General features: G+C 49.6%; 1 protein-coding gene across 2 annotated transcripts in view; it reads left to right on the top strand.

The window, feature by feature from the left end:
* Window positions 1-17,051, top strand: part of Cemip (cell migration inducing hyaluronidase 1) — a 143,151-nt gene that overhangs the window by 69,538 nt on the left and 56,562 nt on the right. Inside the window, exons 2-5 of one of the 2 annotated variants that reach the window (XM_020181136.2) lie at window positions 8,817-8,924; window positions 12,897-13,043; window positions 13,482-13,620; window positions 14,273-14,509. In XM_020181136.2, the coding sequence (XP_020036725.2) occupies window positions 8,831-8,924; window positions 12,897-13,043; window positions 13,482-13,620; window positions 14,273-14,509 (617 nt within the window). In that variant the 5' untranslated portion in view covers window positions 8,817-8,830. Of the gene's footprint in view, window positions 1-8,816; window positions 8,925-12,893; window positions 13,044-13,481; window positions 13,621-14,272; window positions 14,510-17,051 lie in introns of both variants that reach the window. The other variant, XM_074061780.1, reaches the window with a different exon arrangement.

The raw sequence follows: 17,051 nt of genomic DNA, 5'->3' as shown, positions 1-17,051 counted from the left end.
CAGAATGTGCCTTGGTCCAGGTCAGAAGACCTTTGCTCACACCACCCTTGTTTCCAGTCTGAAGGACCTCATGCTGGATACCATTGTGGGCCCAGCCTGAGAGGTCTCAACGCCTCTGGGTTCTGCACTCACTCCAGGTTGATAGTGTCAGAACTTGGAATTGTGAGGCACCAGTCAGTGTATACAGAGAACCACAGACTTGTTTGGTGTGAAATCCCACACTTTAGTGGTCAGAGGTATTGGTGGTGTAGTTAAGGGGAAAATAGAGGGGTTTTTTTTTTGGTGTAGAGAAAGAAATACATTTTTTCTTTTCAATGACCCTTTGAAAGGAACCAGAAATCAGGGAGCTGGAACCCTTGTCAGCTCTCCAGAGTGACCCACCTCTTCCTTATTTACTCATTCCTCTTTCACATTCTCTCTCTCTCTCTCTCTCTCTCTCTCTCTGCTCTCTCTTTCATACTCATTCTTACACACATTCACATACATACTCTCTCCACACTCCCCTTTCTGTCTGACTGTCTGTCTGTCTCTCTCATTCATACATATATACACCCTTAGACCTCCAAGTTCAGGTGATCCACTGCCTTCAGAGCCTGGGGTGGTTGTATCTCTGGACCCCCTTTCCATAACACACCTACACAAGTTCCTGGATCCTCCTGTCTGCCAGTGGCCCCTAGTCTTTCAGGAGAAAGTCCAAGCTCCTTCACTTTGCACTGGTGCTTCGTGAGCTGGACTCTACCCACTCAGCTCCTGGCACCCCATGCACCCTCCAGGACCCTTGCTCTCCTTCAGCTCTGATTCTGTCATCCCTGAAATAAGCACAGGTCCTTGTGAAACTATGAGTCCTTCTTCCCCATCAGACCAGGGACCCCCTCAATGGGAAAGCATGTCAGAGAGGACCCTCAAAATCACCCCAGTGAGGCTCACTATGGGTTTCCAGCAGTCAGAGGTGATGGGGACAGAGTTGAGAACATTGGCAGAACTCATCCCGAGTCTCAGAAACAAGTGGGCACCCACAGGGGAACCTCAGGCCAGGAGTAGTGGCAGGTCAACTGCTGACAGTGGTATTTTCAGTTAAAAATACAATTGATGAAGTGTTTATTGCTGTGATCATTTTCTGAGAAGTAAAAAGTGCACACTACCAGCTGGGAAGACATTAGCACAGCGGCTGGACTCAGGCAGCTGTAGGTTCTGACTCAGGGGATGCTTACCTTTCCTTTCAAGCCTCTGAACTCTGTGACCTGGCTGCTCTGGGCCTTGCACAACCAGGCTACACTAAGATTGCCAGGGCTGGTAGGAATAAAAGCACCGCTGCTTCCACAGATGAGGCCCAGGGAAGCCAGAGTTGGCATTCGAGACAGCTTGCCCTTGAAGTCAGGTGGCAGTCTATGCCCTCAAATACCTGCCAGCACCCTGTGACTGGTAAAGAGGCTGAGGAGCCTGGGTTGGGTGGCAGAGCTTCAACTCTCTTTCCAGATGATGCTTCCTTATTTATACACCCTTCTGATGGACTGGGAAGGCCAGACAGGTGCCCACATTCAGGGAAGGGCTCCAGGCTCCTAAGAGAGGGGTCTCACATGGAAGAAGTTAGTCTGTGCTATGCATGCTGGGGCTGGCAGAAGCAGGTGAAGGATTGGGGTGGAGGTGACCACTTTCCCTGGCAAAGTGCATTACACAGACCCCTGTGCATGGAAAGCCCCTCTCTTGGATATATCATGGTGGAAAATTATTTGCTTTTAGGTTGAACCTGAGAGAGTAACTTACTACAACTCTTAAGTTGAAGCTTACTAGGAAGTATCTGGTTTTCTGGGAAGGTTGAGTTCACCATCTAGAATTTGGGGGCTGTTACCTAGGCTGATAGGATTCAGGGTCCCTGAAGACAGGGGTCTCCAGTGGGTGGCCAGACCAGAAGTGATGGAAGAATGGTTTCCCAGCTGCATTGGCACAGGCAGGTGGCCATGTGCCGTGGCTGACTTACGGCGTGATGAGGGATTTGGATTTGAGGGGGCAACAGATCAACAGGATTTGCTCTTCTGTGCTTGGGCATGGGGAAGGGCCACGGTGGAGACTTTCTGTTGTTGCACAGAGCTGCAACATCTCTCTGCCTTGGCTGTACACATGGATCCAGTGGGAGTTCCCCACATCAAAGGAGGCATATTTGGGAGAAGATAATCCTACATCTGTGAAGATATACCGGGGACCTGAGGCATGAGTTTACTACCCAAGTTCTGACTTGCAGTGGTGCCACAATCAAATCAGGCAGGAATGCACAGGCCAACCTCCTCTCTCCTCCTTCCTCCCTGGCAAGTTGGGTGACAGAGAAGGTGACACATAATTTGGGGTCAGATACTGGCTCAGCTTTCCTGAACTCTCTTTTTACTTGGTGGGCCTCAGTTTGCCTCTCTGTAAATTGAAGAGGGAAGACTTGAATTGGATCCTTGCTGCTCAAAACATAAGCTCAATGGAAATGTAGAACTGGGCCCTCCCCAGGCCTGCAGAATGGGAATCCTCTGTGAACTTGCTCCCCAGGAGACTGGTGGCTGAAAGAGGTGCCATGTTCTCATCAGCCCCTACGTTCTGGGAGCCTGATACCGAATCGTCTTTAGGAAGTAGAAGTTTTGGTGTTTGCAGCGCTGAGAAGGCTGAGCAAGTGTGTGTGAGGAAGGAAGGTTTAGCTCATGCCCGAGGAGCAGGCTGCATGAGCAGCTGGGAGGTTCTCCAGGTGGCAGAGGCAGAGGTCCTCCAAGTGCGTCTTTCTGAGGCACAGGGTGTGCTCCTTGTCCTGGGGTCCCTGGCGCAGAAGTCCTACATAGTCGAAGGAGACTGCTGGTAGCAGCCCTCCAAGAAAGTGCTGGCAGGAAGGAACTCAGTGCTCAGGGGCTTCCCCAAGGTCAGAGCTCTTCCTGTGATCTACAGGGGGCTTGGACTGTCCTGTCTTGTATCTCCTTCTTCTCCTTGGGAACGCTGCTTCAGGACCAGGTGGCCAGAGAGATGCATGTCTCTGCTAGGGAGGGACAAGTGGCTGACTGAGGAGATGGGTGGCCATTGTCAGACTTGGGAAGGAGGGTGGGACTCCCAGGGAGGGGAGGTCACCTCAGAGAAGAGTTTCTGTATCATACTGGCATTTACTAGAGGAGCCTTCTGTCTGGGGATGAGATCTCGACTCTGCTCTCCAGGGTTTCCTTGGTCACTGGTGGCCACTAGGAAGGAGCTTTGGAGTTCAGGAAAGGATCTCAGTTCGTCTTGCTTAATCTGACCCACAGCAGCCCCTTTGCGCCCTTCAGGAGCCATGAGATGTATTTAAGGCCCACAAATAAATGGTGTGACTAAAGAAAGATGATGACAGACCTTCCTTGACCTTAAGAGAGCTGGAGGGAGGTTCTTGCCCACCTCCCCCCAATCTCACCCAGCTTGATTTCAGGATCATGACTTAGTCTACAAGGGGCAGAGAAATAAATCCGATCAAATATTTATTCTTCCCAGGAGGTGTGGGTGAGAAGCAGGAAGGGGTGGGGCTGCTGTGCCCATTGTACAGAACATGGATTCTGGAGCCAGAACCCCATGCCCCGGGTTCAAATTCTGACTGAGCCACGTACATCCACCAGTGTGACCTTGGTAGAACCTCAGCCCACCTCAGGCCACTATCAGAATAGCCGTTGCCTGGTTTACACTGACGTTTGGGTGTGCACTGGCTGAATAACTTCTCACATTAGCAACTTCTGCATTCTGACAGCCTGGGATTGTATTGAAAGTAACTGATCTTTGGGAATTAGAGGAGAGAGCTGGCTTTGAGCTTTGCCACCTGTGAGCTGTGTGACCTTAGGCAAGCAATAGCCTTGTGCCCCAGTCTCCCCATCCATAACTATAATGTGACTGGCCCTGAGAGAACACATCCATCAATACCAATGCACAAGGCAGTGCCGGCATCCAGCAAGGCCATGTTCCTGTTGGTTTCTGTCATTTTTCTTATCAGAGGTGAAAGCCTCTGAGCTTCAGAATGATTAAGTAATTTACTCAAGGATGCTGTGTTTACTAGGCCTGTTAGTCAGTTTTCTGTTGTACCAAATACCTGAGATAAGTCCAGGGATAGAGAGGAAAGGTTTAGCTGGGTGCTGTGGATCAAGTCTGTAATCCTAGCTACTTGGGAGGCTGAGATCTGGAGGATCGTGGTTCTAGGCCAGTCTGGGAAAATAGTTTGTGAGACCTCATCTCCAAAATAACCAGAGCGAAATGGACTAGAAGTGTTGCTCAAGAGGTAGAACGCCTGCTTTGAAAACACGAAGTCTGAGTTCAAACCGTAGTCCTACCAAAAAAAAAAACACCTCCAGTTTTAGAGGGTTTTGTCCACGGTCCCTTGGTCCTGTTGTTTTGGGGCCTGTCTGAGGCAGCACATCTTGGCAGGAAGCATAATGATCACCCATGGCCAAGAGGTGAAAGAGAGGGAGACCAGAGGCCCACGGTCCCCTCCCGGGCATGCCCTCATTCCCTGATGACATGACTTCCCCCTCAGCCCCACCTTTTTGAAGTTCCTCCACCTTCCAATGGCACTGAACCACGCCTTTAACACGTCTCCAGACCATAGTCCTGGCTCTGCCCTGGCTAAGTGCCATAGCCTGGGTGAACTAAAAACAGAAGTTTGTTTTCTCACCATTCTGGAGACTAGAATCTGAGGTCAAAGGGTTGGCAGACTGGTTTTCTTGAGGCCGCCCTGCATGTGTCTGGATCCCCATCTCCTGGATGGTAGCTGTGGGAGGCCCACCTGGATGATATTATTTTTCCCTGATTGTTTCTTTAAAGACCCCCTTTCCAAACTCAGTTGCATTCTGAGGTACGGTATTAAGACCACAACATATGAATTTGGGGGGCAATATTCAGCCCAGAACAGACACGTGAGCAAATCAAACTGTGCCCCAGAGAATCCCCAAGGGTGAAGCTGTTTGCAGAGCCTGCTGCCTCTTTGCAGAAAAGGTGAGCTGTGCACACAGGTGTTTTCTAAAGGAAAGGCTCAGCTCCATTATCAGCCTGAGCTCTGCTAAGCGAGGCACAGAATGAACTCCAGATTGTTCTATGTGGTCAGTGGTGTGCCTTCTTTACCTTCCTTTACCCAGGAAAACAGTAGCTGGCCACTTGTGAGTCCAGTTCCTTGTATGCTTGCCTTTCTGTCTTCTTGCCAGCAAGATATTTGAAAGGCAAGGTTCAAATCTGATCCCTTCCTGTCCCTCTCAGAGATGCAATCCAGAGACCAGGGATGTGTGAACTGACACTTTTTGAGCTAACATTTCCCAGTTCATCTTCACAGCAGTACCACTTGATCACATGGTTATCGTTCCCATTTTAACAATGAAAAGACCAAGGCACAGAGAAGTTAAGTGACCTCCATAAAGTCATACAGCTGATAAAAGGCAAGGTTGGGACTCAAACCCATGTTTTCAGATGTCATCTACCAGTGGCCTTGGTACCAATAATTTGGACCACTGGAGCACTTGGTCAGGCACAGTGCAAAACAGTCTAAACATCGACTATCACTTTTGACTCTCCACCACAACCTTGGGACTTAGGGTGCACCATTCAAGTTTTACAGACTTAAAAAGTGAGTATTTAGATGGTTTTCCCAGCGAGAACTGCATGGCTGGCACTCAGGACTCTGGTGCTCACAGGCCAAGGTGCCATGCTGTCTTGAAAGTCTCTGAGCTGAGCTTGCATCTGTTGCCTTTGTGCAGGGTTGACAGGAGGGTGATGCTCCTCCCTGTCACTCTGCCTCAAAGTTTAACTGGAACCTTCTTGCCTTCCCATGAAATCCCTGCAGGAAGTTCCGGCCTTGGCAGGAATTCTCTTCCCTTTGGCAGGTCTGGGGATGCCATCAGGTGTGATCTTGGGATTGTCATTTCTCTGGGGCTCTCTGGGGCTCTCTGGAGGCTCTTCTTACACACTTCTCCATCTCTTGGTGCTCTCCAGGTAACTGTGACTAGGACACCTGAGGAGAAAGCAGAGTCCCAGGCATCTGATGAGCCCCGCAGTGGGGAGGAGCCAAGAGATAAAGCAAGTGAGGCTTCTGCATCTCCTTGACCCTAGGAGACTTGGCAAACAGGAGGACCAAAGAGCAGCTGGACTCAGAGAAGCCAACCATCTAGAAAATCAGCCATGTATTGTAAAGACTTGTGGAATGGCCCACTGTACCAGCCTTCAGACAAGCGAGTCTGCCCTTTCTCCCACACTGGCTCTGCAGAAGGTGTTCTCCTCACTCTTTAAAGAACAAGTCAGCTCAGGCCATCATGACATACTGTTTCAGTAGTTCTCTAACATAAGGGCACTGGTCAGCCAGCCTTGCAAACACAGAGACTCCCAGTGTTGGAACCAGCACACTCTTCTGAGGCCTCCAACAGCCGGGGTCTGTTCCAAGACTGTCTTGCCAGCCCAGAAGCAGAGTCCCAACATCCACTGCTAGAAGCATTTAACAGCCAGTTGAAAAGCTGTTCTCGCTCGGTAGACAAGTCTCCCAGGGAGCCTTTCAGGACTCACTGCAGCAGAATGCTTCTGGACGGCATGGGTACTCGGGGAAGAGAGCCCACGCCACTCACCCAACTACCAGAGCTCTCTTGAGGTGTCTTTGAGAGGTGTCTGCCCCTGTGGCTCACGCTGCCCAAGATACCACAGCAGGGCCCCATGATGGAAGGAAATGTGGCTTGAGTGTGATTCCCCCACCTGCAATTGTTCTTACATCCATCAACAAAGTTAATTTTTTGCCTTTGAAATGACCTATGCCACAATCATAAGATATCAGAGCTCCAGCCTCCACGTCAGCAACCTTCCCACTCTGCACAGGGGAAGTCTAAAGACAGAAGCAGAGATGTCTTCATGGGGTGGCCAGCAGGCTAGGGCAGCAGCTGCTGCCTATATTCTGTCCCTTACATGAGGTCTCTTTACTGGCCTCCTTCAGAAGAGCCCCACGGGACTGTGTGCTCTTTGGCTCTCAGTTTTTCAAAACTGATTGAGGCCTGAAAGTGGAGCTGTGGCTTCCCCCGAGACCACTGAACACCTCTGTCCAGTGTCCCGCCATTCAACTGAGGAGTGTGAAATGAAGCACTTTTCTGCAGGGGCCATGGGAAACGCTCCCTGCCCAGGTGCCCCCATGAGTGACCAGCTCTGCCGGAGCAATGAGAATGGGCCTTGTTGTTCTCTGCAGAGCCGGCCTGGGTCAGGCAGGGCTCCTGCACAGAGGACACCATGGGCATTGATTCTGAGAGGAGGGTGGCCACCCCTCCCTGGCCTTCCAACACACCTGTGTGGGAGGGACCTGAGAGGGAGCCCGGCATGCTGGGTTGGACCCTTCTTTCCTGCCCCAACTCACTGAGCTCACACAAAGAGCTTCACTCTGAACCTAAGGGTTGGGTGATCACGTTTGTAGCAGAACTGATTTGGAGGGAGGAGGCTGTGTGGGGTGAGATAGCTTTTGGCCCCCCTTCTCCATGTGGGAGAAGAGCTGTTTGTTTATAGGCTCAGCTACAATCATATTTGGGGCAGGACCTGGGGAAGTGGCTTAGAAACCAGAGTCGGCTGCTCCCAAAACCCAGTCCACACTCCCTGTGAGCCACGTGAGGCTCGAATACAGCACACTTTTCCAGGTAGCATTATATTCGTATCACTGTTTTAAAGGTTCCTGTCTTGAGGTTTCTCTAGATAGGTTCACATATTCAGCCAACAGTGGCTTCAAGTACACAGACATGAAAAGGAAGTTTAATTCTCTCTCAAAGTAAGAATAAATCTATCATCAAAAGCTTTTTGTTCTACACAGGGATAGGGCCTTTGTTTTGCTGCTTTCAGTGCATGGTTCCTACTCCATAACCCAAGATTGCTGCTGAGGAACCAACTATAATATTTGCATTCCAGCCAGCAGGACAGAGGAAGGAGGGAAGAAAGTTTTCTTGCCCTTCCCTGGAGGGCATTTGCTGGAATTTGCACACCACACAATACTTCAGCTATGTTGGCAGAACCTGATTCCAAATCACAGCTAAGGCAAAGGAGACTGAGCAGTGTAGTGTTTTACCCTAGATGGGAGGTCATGTGCCCAGACAAAAGCAGTTTATTCCCAAGGAAGGAAAAAGATGGATATTGGGGGCACTTGACTGTGGGGAAGAATTAGAACATGCAGGCATCTGTTTTTAGGTTCTCAATATTATCCTCCAAGACTAGTTTTAGAAACATAGACTGATAGCATAAAGGTTGGAAGTCATCCAGTCCAAATCTTCATCTGGCTGAGTATGAAGTCTAGGCCCAGAGAAGCTAAAGGAATCCGCTGAGATCACACAGCAAGTTGGTGGCATCTAATTCCCTACTTGTGTTCAGTGGGGCTATTTTTGTTCTTTCCTGTTTCTTAAGAAAAACACTTCATTCTGCAGAGAAGGGACTTTGAGTGCCAAGGGTGGAATTCCATACGGCACTCAGACTATGAGCTACAGGACACGGGCAGGAGGGTGACAAGTTCTGCCTGGTGTATTTGTCCAGCCTGAGTCATGGTAGCTGAGGAAGCTGCTAATGAGGACTCTGGGCCCATGAAGTGCTTATTGTGGCCCTGCCCTCACCCCTGCCTCTGTGTGTGTCTGTCTGTCTCCATATGTCTTCCCTGCACACTGATTCTGTCCCTTGCCTCTGTGTGTGTGTGTATGTGTCTGTCTGTCTGTCTCCATGTCTGCCCTGCACACTGATTCTGTCCCCTGCCTCTGTGTTTTGTGGCTCCATCTGTCTCCGTATCTATGCTGCACACACACTGATCCCAGCCCCCCAAGGTGCCTGCTGACTGCAGTGAACTTCTGTTTCAGGTGCACTCTGCAGGATGCTTGCTGCTGGGAAGCAGGGTGCCTCTCTCAAGGCTGCACTGACAATCAGCTGGCTCCTCCTGGCCTGCTGCCCAGGGGCCACATCCACAGGTGAGCTCCAGAAAGCAAGGAAAAGCATCACCCCACGTTGCTGGGGAGGAGCAGGAAAGGGAGCACAGGCACAGGGTTGGGATGGCCTGGCTCCAGCCTCTCTTCACCGCTCTTTGAACCCAGGCAAGTCTCATCCTGTCCTCAGTCTCGCCATCCACAAAATGATGGGTTGGTCTAGGATCAGGGCTGCAAACTCAGTGTCTGCCAGAGCCTGGCTCCTGACGTAAACAAGTGAAGCTGGCCGAGTGGGGACTGTGGTCACCAAGGAGGGGTTGAGATTCCTCTAGTGGACATCCATTCCTCAGTTCTGGGTGATTGCTGTCGTGTAGGAAGGTGGGTTGCCTGTTGTGGGATATTGTGAATTTTTAAGAGGAATCTGAAATCTAGATTTTTATGTAAAACTCCAGACTGCTCAATTGTTAGCAATTAAAAATGTAAAGACCACTCTAGAGGACCAGAAAAAAAAAAACATATCTGGGATCCAGCTGTACACCTCTGTGTGAACCACTTCATCTCTGTGCTCCCTTGCTGCTTTGTGTAATAAGATCTGGGGCCACTGAAGCCCTTTTCAGCTGTGATGCTCTGAGCAAGGTGAAGATATATTGGTCTCAGTTTCATCAGATTTTTTCTTCAGTGATTTTATTTATTTATGGCAGGACTAGGGTTTGAACTCAGGGCTTCACACTAGCAAAGCAGGTCCTGTACCACTTGAGTCACACCTACAGACCATTTTGTTCTGGTTATTTTGGAGATGGGGTCTCATGAATGCTTTGCATGGGTTGACTTGGAACCATGACCCTCCTGATCTCAGCCTCCCAAGCAGCTAAGATCGCAGGCATGAGCCACAGTGCCAGGCTTCCTTGAGTGATTTTAAGTTAACATCTGGAAGCATAGGGCAATTTCACCTGAGCTACAGGAATCAGCAATCAAATAAACCAACCATGAGGCAGAAGAGGGCAAGAGACAGAGGACAGTTTTTAAATTCTGAATGGTGTTTAGTAGTGTTACTGAATGTTTTAGTAGTGTTTAGTAGTGTTACTGAATGGTGTTTAGAGTGTCACCATGGAGCACTCTTGTTCTTAAATGCTATTATTATATTTATACTTTTCTACAATAAGAAGAAGGGAGCTTATGTTGAATTGCACTTTGTTTTTCTCAACTCACTGATGGAAGGAAGTATCTTAGCATCATAGCTAGTGAACACCTTCACCCTGATTTTTTGTAGCGTCTTTCCAGTTCTCAGGGGCCATAGCAAGCAAGCAACATTTCAACTTTCAGTGCAATACTTGATGTTATTGCCTGCATGCATTCATTTATCCTTCTGTCATTTATTCAATTAATAAACACAAGGCGGTACTGACTCTGTGCCAGGAGCTGGGTTTGGGTTTATCTTTTAGGGTCATGACCTACCTTGGGGAGAGGTGCTCTGGTGCAGAATTCCAGTGTTTCCTCTGTACCCTGTAGTCCTCTTGTTGTTTGAGTATAAACCTTTGGAAAAGAGGCTGTACCTCTGGTTCCCTCTGGTCTGTGCTCCTTTCTGATATCAGAGGCAGGTGGAAGCCAGCCCTTGTCATTCATGCTCCAAATGGCTCTCGTTTGTATCCCTTCTAATCCTGCTTCCCGCAGCCCAGGCTGGGAAAGCCGGTGTGGTTGCCATGGTGAAATTTCAGCAAAGGCCCCGGTCCTTTTCAGCCACTCATTGATCTGTCTCCGTGAGGATCCAGTACTGCTGGACCTTTCCAAGTACAAAATGTCTACCCAAGACCTGTCTCATTAGCCATGGGGTCCGAGCTGCTGGAGAGTCAGGACTTGGTCTTCTTCTGGTGGCCAGCTGCAGGGTCAGACCCACTGCCATCAAATCCAGACACAAAGTCTGATGCGAACCCTTACACTTGGATTTGAAAGAGGCAGCAGGATAGTCCGGGCAGAGAGGCTCTGAAGCCTGAAATCTTTGTCCAGTGCAGTCCTGGCTTCTGCCCTGGACCACCAGGCCCCCCAAGCACCACAAATGTTCCCCACAAGGCTGGGGAATAAACCACCTCCTTGGAGATGGGCACTGTGTCCAGGACAGGTGGAAGGTAGCCTGGGCCTCTGAATAGCCCTGTCTGGAGACAAGCCCAAGGAGGAGCTCCAGGGCCCAGCTCTCATCAGCACCCTTGACCACTCAGTACCAGGGCAGAGAAACCCAGGCCATCATGGTGGCTTGCAGGCAGCCACTCTGCTCTTACGTTCATCTTCTCATCCCATTGCCACTACTTGAGCCTCCTGGAAGAGTTGTCTTGGGGAACCCCACAAAATGTGAAATTTTCTTCACAATAAAAGAGAAACACAGCTTGAGTTCTGGTTGACAGAGAGGCAGATGGAGTGCGCAGGAAGGCTGCTGCAGGACTAGGGAGGGGAAACCAGACCTAGAAACCGCCCAGAGCACCACTCTGTACTTTGTTTCAGATGAGCAAAGAGCATGGCTCAGTGTGGTCATCGGGTTCCTGCCTGGTGCTGGAGGCAGTTATGCCTCCCCCCGCAGGCATAACTAAAGAAAAGTCAAGTAACATTTAGCACTGACATGCCAGGCGTGAACTAGACCCAGAATCCCACCCCCACATCCCATCCTGTGTTGTGGATGTGGTTCACTGTGCCCTCGAGGCTGGAGGACCAGCCTCTCCCAGGCTCCCTTGCTCAGGGCCTGTGCCGTGGAGCTTGTTGCCCAAGTAGAAACCCCACCCTGCCGTGGGCTCACCTCGGCATCACCTCCCTGCTCCCCTACCCCACCTCAGGTGATTTTAAGATCTCCTATTTCCTTCTTTAAAACCTTGCAGTTACAGAAAACCAGGAGGACAGTGGGGCTTCATCCCTGACCAGGCTGGTCTCATCTTGATTTGCCCACCTCTCTCTCTCCTTGTTCTCCACGGTGATTCTTGGGACAGAGGCCCTCCTCCTCCTCTCACCCTCCATGGCCCACAGTGGAGCACAGCCTTGTTGGCTGTATGGAAATGCAGGTGCCTCCCTATGTTTCTATGGAGACCAGGGAGCAGCATCTCTGCCACACCGCCTGGAGTCTTGTTGGGTTCAGTTACTCACTCAAAACTCATGAGATGACCACATACCACCCTGGCCATCAGACTCCCCTGGAACACAGAGGATGGGGAAACACAGGCTGCTGTCAGCACATGTGCATGGTCCTGGCCATCCACATAGACCCTAGAATATGTTCTCCTGGGTCCCTCAAATGACAGCTCGGGGTTGAGGAAACAAGGCTAGCATTGGAAAAGTGTGGACACTGCCCTGGATCATGGCCTCATGCCCCATGATAACCATGATCTATTACTGCAACTGTGCACATGTCACTCAGGGTCCCTGCAGGGGGCACGTCCAGTGCTAAGACTCACTGCACTCAAGGAAGAGTAAAGCATGACATCTCTACCAGGCATAAAAATAAAGTATTTGTTGTGCCTCCAGATTAAGGCCATTTACCAACCATGGCCACTTTTGTTTTAAGCAATGTTGCTTGGTAACAGTTATGCAGTAACATTTTTCTCAGGTTTCCAGGGGAACAGATCTAGGAAACTAACCAAAGGTCAAATTTTCATGCAAAGGGGGAAAGTGTTTTGTTAACACTTCAAACTCTGCTTTCCAGAGGACAGAATAGCAGGGAATCCAAGTTATCTAGAAAAACAACAACAACAACAAAAAAAAACACTTCAAAACTTAGGATGTCCTGAGTGGTCATCTGGTCTACCCTTCATCTTATAAAAGGGAAACTATACCCAGAAAAGAGATATGACCTGTCCGTGCAGCTCCCCTCCACTGTCAATCAGAGTAATTAAAGACATGGGCTGGACCCTGGGCCTCCTGCCTCCTAGATAGTGGGTCTCTCTGATCTCTAAGGTCTTGCTTTTAGCTGAAGTATACAATCAATCCTTGCTTGGTGATGCAGGTGGATGAGAGCAAGTGACATCTCATTGTCTTTAGCAGTGACGTCTGAGTGCCCTGACCAGGAACCCGAGCTGCAACCCTGGAGCCCTGGTCATGACCAGAACCACCGTGTGCACATCAGCCAGGGCAAGAAGCTGCTGCTCACCTCTTCTGCCACCGTCTACTCCATTGACATCTCAGAGGGAGGTAAGCCAATCTCGCCACCCCAGAGCCCTACAATGGTGCAGGTCACCATGACTTCAGATGGACAGAATAAATATTTCATCCTTTGGGTTTATGTCAGAGCATGTGTTTTTGAGATAACAACCAACATGGAGCACTTAGGAATGAGCTGATGAAGATTCAATCTTAGTAAAAGCAGCATTTGTAAAGGAAACTGTTGTTGGTGCTCTGAGCAGCCCTGCTTCTATTACCTTCAGCAGCTTGGTCAGTGAATACAGTAACCCAGGTGGGCACTATTTATACTTTGCAAAACAGTGGGTGGAGAAAAGTAATTACTTGCAAAACTGCAAGCACAGAAATATTTGGAAGTTGCCTGCCTAAATGAGACCTGGGACTTAGGGAGTCTGTCCTTGGGTTTCCTATCACCTTACCCTTAACTTTCTCCCATTCTTACCTCTTCAGGCAAGCTGGTCATTAAAGATCACCATGAGCCCATTGTTTTGCGCACGAGACACATCCTGATTGACAGCGGAGGGGAACTGCATGCTGGGAGTGCCCTCTGTCCTTTCCAGGGCAATTTCAGCATCGTGTTGTATGGAAGGTGGGAAGACCATCCCCGGGGTCAAATGCTACTCTTGGATCAGATGGGAGGGATGATTTCCAGAGGAGAGAGGGAGGCAAGAGGGCAAAACACTGGAGTAAGACAGGAACTGTCATTCTCACTGTAATCATGAACAAGATGAACATGGTGACTGGAGTGAGCCAGACTGGTCCACTAAATCTGTCTGGGGTTGTGTCCTTGTGTTACAGAAGCCCCTGCCAGCCACTTAGCTGCCCTCCAATCATACCATAGTTTGGGGAGGCTCTGCAGGTGGTTATTTAATAAGTTATGATGGACAACATACAGAAAATCCCACACTGTATTTGCCTCTGGCGGTGTCCCTATTCAAGTACTTGAGCCCTCTAGGAATGATAGCCAAGAATGCGTGCAGTGCAGGTCCAGCTGCCTCCACAACACTTAGAACTAAGAAGCAGCAGCAGCACGTCAACTAAGCACCTCTGCTGGCCTTTGAGCCCCCAATGGTCTGTCTTAGGAGTCAGCTGGCTCATGCTTCCTTCCTGACCTTCTGCCATTACCCAAGGCATGGCTGCCGTGCTATGGTGCCGCCTTACCAGTCAGAGAGTGGGGGTGGTTCTCTGTGGGTTCAGTGAAGGGATGAGTTGGCCAACTTAGGAAAGCTTTTCTCTTGCAGGGCTGATGAAGGTGCTCAGCCAGACCCTTACTATGGCCTGAAGTACATTGGTGTTGGGAGGGGAGGCACACTCGAGTTGCATGGACAGAAAAAGCTCTCCTGGACGTTTCTGAACAAGACCCTCCACCCAGGGGGCATGATGGAGGGAGGCTATTTTTTTGAAAGGAGCTGGGGCCATCGTGGTGTCATTGTTCACGTCATCGACCCCAAATCAGGCACAGTCATCCACTCTGACAGGTAAGGTTGACCTTCATTGACACCTGTGCTCATTCATTCAGCATAGGGTGAATGAATAGGTGCTGGTTGTGCCAAAATGAAATAGGTGGCTTCCCCCAGATGGCATCACCTGCCCCAGACTGTCCCATCGTTCCCCAGGCTTTTGCCTCACACGGCTGACAATCACGCACGCATGCTAAAGGTTCAAATAGGGGTAACCGGTAGGAGAGAAAAGACACAGCGAAGTAACGAGGGGAGGCCGCTTGGAATAGGAGGTCAGGGAAGTCTTTGCTCTGAGAATGACAGGGTGAGGCTGTGTCAGATAAAGAGACAGCAGCAACATGCAGGGGGCCAGCGGTGTTCAGGGCATGACATTCTCAGAGCACAGGAAGTCGACCAGTTAGACACGTGTGCAGTAAGAGACGGAAGAGCGGTAGGCACCGATGTCAGAGTTACAGGTGCGGCAGGTGCCAGACCTTGAAGGCCCCAGTATGCATGTGGGTTTTATTCTGAGTGGGAATCAAAGCCACTGAAGGGCTCTAAGAAGGGAGTGAGCTGATTTGAAAGAACATTCTGGCTGCAGCATGGAAAATGGGTTGATGCTGGAGGGTAAGAGGGAAGCCCACATTTGTGGTTAGGAATCTTTTGTGCTGGTCTAGGTGAGTGATGGCAGCAGTAATGAGGCCTCTTGTGGAAGGAATGGAGTTAGAAGTAGATGAACTTGAGAGAGATTTGGAAGGCAGAGGGTGCAGGTCTCCCACTCTCTCCCCTCTCATCAACTTCCTTAGCTCTGGGGTCAGTTGGTAGGCTCTGACCCCAGACAGCCAGCATCAGAGGGTGACAGGCAGCATTGGAGCTCTACTGGTGCCATTAGGGAGACACAGAACTCCAACGCTTAGGGCACAGCCGTGAGAGTGGACAAGAAGGCCACTGAGACCAACTGTGGTCAGGGGCAATTGGCCAGGAGCTGAAGTGCTTGCTGGCAAAAGAGCAGTGAAAAGCACAACACTAGACCTTCTGTGTGCAATGTCTGCCAGTCTGTTGCCATGTGTGCTTTAATCGCCATAAAAATTCTGAACTGGCTTTGTTATCATCCACATTACACGGATGGCGACATTGGACTCAGTGGGACTCAACTTGCTCAGTGTCACAGGTTTGTAAGGATTAGAATTGAGCTTCAAATCCAGATCTGCCTGGACCCTTAACCATGGCTCCCTGGTGACAGCCATCTGCCTTGGCCTGGGCCCACAGTGGGGTCAGGATGAGCACAACGGGCACAAAGTGTGGCAGAGAGCCCTGCCTTCATCAGGAGAGGACAGTCTTCTCAACCGCTTGCTGATTCCTTGGGGCTGCTTCTCAAGTCAGTGCCATGCTATTACTTGCAGCAGCGCAGCTTAGCGTTTAATCATGACTGGGCCAGGTAATAAGACGTTATCTGGATAGCACTGTGGAGGCTACAAAGACAGAATGCTGCCAGCGCCAGGTCTCCATTGCTAGAAGGATGCTGGAAACCTCAAGGATCATAGCCGAATGTGTGAGTGAAGATGGTCATGCCCACACAAGCATGAAGGCAGGCTGAAGTACCCAGCAGGTGACCTGAAGGAGGAGGCAACTACTTTCACGTTGGCTCTTGAAAGTAGTGAGGCTTTGATTCGGCAGCAAAAAGGCAGGGCGGAATGAGTGAAGACAGGAGTGGGCATGTGGTGTGGTCCTGGGTCTCTGAGAAGTGCTAGCCTGGGGCAGATGATCAGGGAGGGGCAGAGAAGGTGGGGGAGACTGAGCACCTTGGACCAGGTTATGCAAATAGCTGAAAACAAGTTTGACAACTCCTCTCCAGCTACCATTTTGTTTTTCTTTTTCAAAGTCTTGGCTTATTTTTCTAGATTCATTTTAGAACTATTTTGCATGTTAACTTGCAAGACAAATTCATCCATTGTAATTGCACAAAATCTTTATTTGGAGGTGGGATTGTAACAGATTTATCTTTCCTTTGTAAGTTCTTCTCACCACTGTGTACTTTTTTTGAAATCTCTATTTCATATGTATTCTATGTGCATGAGGGAGAGTTATCTTTGTCCAGTTTGAGATGCTTAGTTCTCAGCCAGGTATTGTGGCAGACGCTTGTTGTCCCAGCTACCTGAGAGACTGGAACAAGAGGATTGCTTGAGCCCAGAAGTTAAAGCAGCCTGGGCAACATTAGTGAGACCCTATCCACCCCTCAAAAAACCATAGTTATAGACAATCAGCTCTTCCCAGAAAGGACTGCTGTAGAACATTATACCTATAGCCAGCCAAAATGTTTTGTACACTTAAAATTTTGTTAAAAGGATCAATTTCACCGTGAAGAGAGCCTACCTCAATAAAGTATTTTTTAAAAAGGATAAACAGGGAAAACCAGGAATGCAACAGTATTTACAATGGTGAAGGATCACGTCACTGTTACCGCGTGAAGGAGAAATGGACATATTCTAATCGTTCTAAAATGCCTGGCTGTAAGAAGGGTGATCCAGGTAGGAGACGTGAGCTGGGACAGTCTCCATGCCATTTCCAAGAACTTTGGAGG

Source organism: Castor canadensis, chromosome 19 (genome assembly GCF_047511655.1).
Source record: "Castor canadensis chromosome 19, mCasCan1.hap1v2, whole genome shotgun sequence".
In the NCBI taxonomy this organism is placed as follows: domain Eukaryota; kingdom Metazoa; phylum Chordata; class Mammalia; order Rodentia; family Castoridae; genus Castor; species Castor canadensis.
This window is presented reverse-complemented; position numbering and strand designations above follow the sequence as displayed.